This window comes from Panicum virgatum, chromosome 4N, assembly GCF_016808335.1.
Source record: "Panicum virgatum strain AP13 chromosome 4N, P.virgatum_v5, whole genome shotgun sequence".
Taxonomy (NCBI): domain Eukaryota; kingdom Viridiplantae; phylum Streptophyta; class Magnoliopsida; order Poales; family Poaceae; genus Panicum; species Panicum virgatum.
The window spans coordinates 10060383-10066382 of record NC_053148.1 but is presented as its reverse complement, the minus strand read 5'-3'; the positions used below and the strand labels follow the sequence as shown (position 1 = coordinate 10066382).

The window sequence follows — 6000 nt, the reverse complement described above, 5'->3', positions numbered from 1 at the left end:
TCTTAAACAAGGAGTCAAGGACCGATCATTGTACCACACGAAGAATTTGAAGGCACTAACAAACACTAAAAAAATAGTCAAGTATTCTAGACCCACTCACCTTTATTCACACTGAACAGGAAAAGATTGAAGCCTCCTGAATGAAAAAAAAACTGACAAGCAACTAGAAGCTCAGGCTCAACGCCAAGTGTCTAGTCCCAGTCCACATTCTTCAAACCAAACAGTAAAAAAATTGAGCCCTCTTGAATGAAAAAACCAACGAGCAACCAGAAGGTCTAGCTCAACAATTAGTATGTAAAAAATTGTTAATAGAACAAGAGAAAACTAAAGAATTTTTCACATAATATCCTATGGATTCTAGATTTATTTCTAAATGGTTGTTTGATGACCAGGGTACACCGTACAACAAACTTGACATGTGGAGAGTATGATCCAAAGTCTTCTATAGTTTGTGGGTGAAATTAAAATAAAATAAAAATGCGTGTACAGTATATCATATTAGTAGTTTGAACATCATAACTCCAGTCTATTATTACTTTTCCAATTATCATATTTTATGTGAGAACTTGTATGCCAGAGAAAGGTGCACGTCTTTATCTAGCAAATTGTAATAAATGAAGAAAGTGAGATTTTATGTCACATGAATGGAACATGTGAGCTGCTTAACCAAACTATGGGCCGTCCTAAAATATCTAAATGTGAAAACAATTATCTTGAACAGAATATATTGTCCTTCCATGCATCTAGTAAAAAGACTATGCAACCCTATGAAGAACCTGAAAACGATAGAACACGTAAGTCAAGTGTTCTAGTTCTATGTACTATAGTTTCCATTCTTCACCTCAAATGGGAAGTAAGGTCTCATGAATCTAGACCGGTTCAGTATTATTCATAGTTTCTAAACTGGTTGTGAGTGAATATCTTTATTTCTTTCTTGCTTTCTTTCTTTTCTAAAAAATCATAATAGGAAATCCTAAAGTCTTCTATAGTTTGTGAGTGAAAACAAAACTCGATCAATTGGGGTCAATGGTTATGCATATGAATTTATAACATAACAAGAGTATTCCCATTTCAATAGTCATTTATGAAAGTTGTAGCTGATGTGTGGGCGAAGAAAAATGCATATTTCTACCAAAAAGAAACATTTTTTTAGATTAAAGAAAAATATTCGGCCTTTACATCCACAAGCTGATGAATACCAAAAAGAAACATATTTGGAGGAAACAAAAACACTTTACATCAGCAATCAACCCAAATATGAGCGGAACATGCGAATCTCTCATAAATCACACTATTAAACTCTATGTAAATATCCAAAAGCTATACCATCATTTTTGGTAAAATTTTCAATTTTCTAAAGCACTTATGAATAGACCGACCGTCGTACCACACGAAGAACTTGAAAACAACTTAACAAACACTCCAAGATAGTCAAGTATTCTAGACTAACTCACCGTTATTCACACTGAACTTGGAAAAGATTGAATCCTCCTGAACGAAAAAAAAAAACGATAAGCAACTAGAAACTCAGGCTCAACGCTCAACCGCCTGCCCAAGCCAGCATCACCAGTTCACCACACAGACCAGATACCGGTAGCCGGAGGCACAAGAGGAACAGAGGCCACAGACTCCGCAGCAACTTTTTTTTTTTATCACAGCACACAGACACAGCCAGACACCCCCGGTACCCATGCACAGGGTTTGAAATTTCGGCGAAATTTCGCCGAAATTCGGCGAAAAATTTCGTTTTCGCTACTTACCGGGAAAAAAAATTTCGGTATTTTTCGGAAAATTTCGTTTGAAAATTCAAAATTCAAAAAATTTCGGCCAAAAGTCACCGAAATTCGCCGAAATTTCAGAACGAAATTTCGTTTCCGCTAATCACCGGGATTTGCAACGAAAACGAAATGGTTAACCCTGCCCATGCACCCTGTCCACACGCCGAGCGGAAGCGCTCGTGCCGCGTGCCCACCTTTGCGTGGCTTGTCGCGTGGTCCCCGTGCCCACTCGGCAACGACACTGACGGCGGCAACGACAGTCAGACAGCGGCTCCTATTAATAGGCAGCAACTCCTCCCCCATCTGCTCCAAATCCAAGCTCCTCCTCTCCCCTCGACCTCTCCTGGCAGACATCGACGATCCAAAGATAGCGCAACCGCCTCCCTCTCCGATCTCCCCCTATTTGAGGATCCCACCGAGACCTCCTCTTCTTCTCCCACGGCACGATCGAGGACCCAAGAATCCAATTCCAGCCGAGAAAGAGAAAGCAAGCAGGCAATTTCGAGAGAGATTTAATCTAAAGGAGCGATCTTTGAGGCAGGCAGAGGAGAGGATCAACATCCATGGCGGCGGTGATGATGGCGAGGCAGGGGCGGGAGCTGCAGCGGTACAGCGACAGCACCGGCGGGCGCATCGTGGTGGGGTGCATCCCGTACCGCCTCGGCGCCGGCGGCGAGGTGGAGGTGCTGGTGATCAGCTCGCAGAAGAAGGGCCCCGCGGGGGGCGTGCTGATCCCCAAGGGCGGGTGGGAGCTGGACGAGTCCATGGACGAGGCGGCCCGGCGCGAGGCCGCGGAGGAGGCCGGCGTGGTCGGCGAGACGGGCCCCGCGCTGGGGCGGTGGTGCTACCGCAGCCGCAGCTACGACGCGACCTACGAGGGATTCGTGCTCCCGCTGCGCGTCACGGCGGAGCTGGAGCGGTGGCCCGAGATGGGCGCCCGCCGCCGGGAGTGGGTCTCCCCCGCCGAGGCCGTCGCGCGGTGCCCGCACGCGTGGATGCGCGAGGCGCTGCAGCGCTTCGCCGGCACCGTCGTCGCCGGGGCCGGGGCCACGGCGGCGCTCCTCGGCTCCGCCCTGTAGCCGGGCGCGCGGGCTCGGCTCCGGCCTCGCGCGTTTTTCGGCCGGCCAAACCCGGACGCGCGCGCGCGGCGGGAGGCTCCGGCTGCACGGAGACATGGGTAACGGCAGTAGATCGACGGTGTGGCACGGCCATCGTACTGTGGCCAAATCGATGTCACAAGGACACGGTTTTGTACAGTCCTGGCTGGTTGGGGATTTTCTTTCGGAAGAAACATGTAAATCTGACGTACTAGTAGTTGACACAATTCTTCATTGTGACACGAGCAAGGAATTTAAAACGGCAGCAAAGATTCACCAATCTGACTCCCTCTCATTCGCCGAATCGCAGCTTACAATTCTTCATTGTGACACGAAAAAGGAATTTAAAACGGCAGCAAAGATTCACCAATCTGACTCCTAGGGGTGTCAATTAGAGACTCTCAGTGCACTTCTAGCATTTTTTAGTTCAAACTTTTGTACTATTTTTCAAAATTATATTTTATTTTAAAAAATTAGTGCAAACTTTGAACTAAAAAGAGTTGTAAATGCATCACCAATTTGCATCTCTACAGGTTCCCTCTCAATCGCCGAATCGCAGCTTCTCGTTCCACACCCGTAGGATTGCTGCATAATTTTGCTGCTTTTTGTGAAGCTGACAAGGCAGCGACGTGTTCGATTGAGGTACGCACGCCAAGATACTTGGAGAGATCCATTCGTTGCGATCGCGAACGAACGTTGAGCGAGACGTCCGTGTGTCCTCGCTCACTGGCAGCTGGAGCAGCAGGAGCGCCGACCGTGCATGGCCAGTTGTGTGTGCACTGTGTGTGTTGACGGCTCGGGCCGGCAGAGCGGAGGAGCTGGATCGGGATCGGCCAAGGAGGTTGAAGCTGGAAAAGGGGAAGCAGGGCCTTGCCTGATCCGGCGAGGCCCCGATGAGCCGATGAGAGTTGGGACGGCGTCGAGATGCGGCTACGGCGCGTGCCCCGCCCGTCCTCCCCGACACCACCACTGTCCTACGTCCTTGGATGGAGTGTCTTGTCCGAGTAGCAGCGGGGGCCACACGCCCAGCGGCCCAGGCCACCGGGGAGGAGATCGCGACGCCCCGTCCGTCACTCTCGCTCGAATTTCGGTACGTTCCTCGTCTTGGCCTGTTTGGCCGAACGCGGGCGAGAAAAAGGCGGCGGATGGAGGATGATGGCATGTTTTATCTAGGAATTGTTTAGTTGCAAAATTTAAATTTTTAAAACTATTCTATCAGAAAAAAAATTTATATATATGGAGTACTAAATCTAGATAAAATAAAAATAAATTGCATAATTTACTTGTAAATTACGAGGCGCTACATCCAACTAGGCTGTTTTGCAGCTTTTGCGAAGCTGACAAAGGCAGCGATGTGTGCGGTTGAGGCACGCACGCCAAGATATTCCGAGAGATTGCGAACGAATGCCGACAAAGGGGCCATTTAGTTCCCAAAATTTTTTGGCCAAATTTTTTTGTCTCCTCTTTGAACATATGCATGAAATGTTAAATATAGTTAAACAACAAAACTAATTGTACAGTTTGGATGTACACGATGAGACGAATCTTTTGAGCCTAATTAGTGCGTGATTAGCCATAAGTGCTACAATAACCCACATGTGCTAATGATGCAGTCAAAGTCCTCAAAAGATTCGTCTCGCGGTTTCCAAGCGAGTTCTGAAATTAGTTTTTTAATTAGTGTCCGAAAAATCCTCCCGACATCTGGTCAAACAATCGATGTGACTTTCGAACTAAAAATTTTCACTAACTAAACACCACCTCGGCTGTGTTTAGATGAGGGGAAAAGGGGGAGAAAAAGTCGCATCAGTCACTGTAGCACATTGTAGCACTTTTCGTTTGTTTGTGGTAAATATTGTCCTACCATAACCTAACTAGACTCAAAAGATTCGTCTCGCAACGTACATCAAAACTATGCAATTAGTTTTTTTATTTAACTACATTTAGTACTCTATGTATGGGTTATTTGCTATATTTAATGTTTCGATGTGATAAGAGATGTGATGGATGTGATGGAAAATTTGGAAATTTTGTGGGAACTAAACACATCTCACTGGGCCGGCAGAGCGGAGGAGGCTGGTCGGGATCCGCCATGGGATTGGAGCTGGAAAAGGGGAAGCGGGGCCTTGCCTGCAGGATCCGGCCGGCGAACCCGGGCGAGTCGACGAGAGGGATGAGATGAGACGGCGTCATCCTGTGGAAACGGAAACGGAAACGGCATCGCCATGCCCAGTGACGTGGATGCTGACGTCACTGTATAAGTAGCCGCTATCATCCCCTGGCCAGCCTCTGTGGACGTCGGCACGCCGTGTCAGCTGGGCTGAGCGCGGATGCGGACATTTCGGCGGTGCCTGGGGGCGTGATCCATGCACGCGCCTCCCTGAAAAAAAATAAAGGAACGACACCATTGGAGTGGAGTGCGGTGGAGACGGGTGGGTCGGCAAGTTTGGAGGTACTCGATCACCCGCCTGGGACCGACCTGGGCCCTGTTTGGTTACTGGGTTCCAAAACTTTGGATGCACAATCTAGAATTTTAGATGATGTGTGTTTGGTTGATCCAAAATTCTAGATAGTTTCAGCAAAAATTGTTAGATACACCTCCCGTTTGGATCCTAAACTTTGGATGCCCGTCGCGTTTGGAAGTTTGGATTATTTCTGTCTAGACTAGAATTTGGAGCCCAGTAAGCAAACAGGCCCTGACCTCGGGTCCACCGTAAACCCTCCGCCGCGGCCCTCGGCCACGGGCAACCGGACGACGGACGCGACGCGACGGTGGTGGTCGGAGAGGATGTGCTCTACCACCGTCCGCTGCTGCGCAAGGTGGCAGCAACGGAAACCCCCCGAACCTGGTCGAATCGAACACAGCACAGCAGCTGGTTCTTCGACCAACGAACTTGTCGCAAGGAACATCGGTTATGCTACGGTAGGGTAGCTTCTTCAGCTTCGAGCAGCGCAGGGGTTACGGCTGGCGAGGAGGATCCAACATCCAAGCAGCTCACACACACACACGCAATGCCTTACAACATCGATATAGCCTCCCAAAATATAAATTAATTGTTACTTCTGTTTACAAAATATTTAAACTGTATAAAACTAGATTTTGATAGGGGTGCCAATTGGTAACCTTA

General features: G+C 48.0%; 1 protein-coding gene across 1 annotated transcript; it reads left to right on the top strand.

The window, feature by feature from the left end:
- The first annotated feature begins 2075 nt into the window (after window positions 1-2075).
- On the top strand, window positions 2076-3157 carry LOC120670744 (nudix hydrolase 21, chloroplastic-like). Its single transcript, XM_039950890.1, has one exon. The coding sequence runs from the start codon at window positions 2342-2344 to the stop codon at window positions 2855-2857; it is 516 nt and encodes a 171-aa protein (XP_039806824.1). The 5' UTR covers window positions 2076-2341; the 3' UTR covers window positions 2858-3157.
- The last annotated feature ends 2843 nt before the right edge of the window (window positions 3158-6000 follow it).

What these genes read in the sequence shown, in the direction of transcription:
- LOC120670744 (XM_039950890.1), top strand. Translation starts at nt 2,342, where the DNA reads ATGGCGGCGGTGATGATGGCGAGGCAGGGGCGGGAGCTGCAGCGGTAC.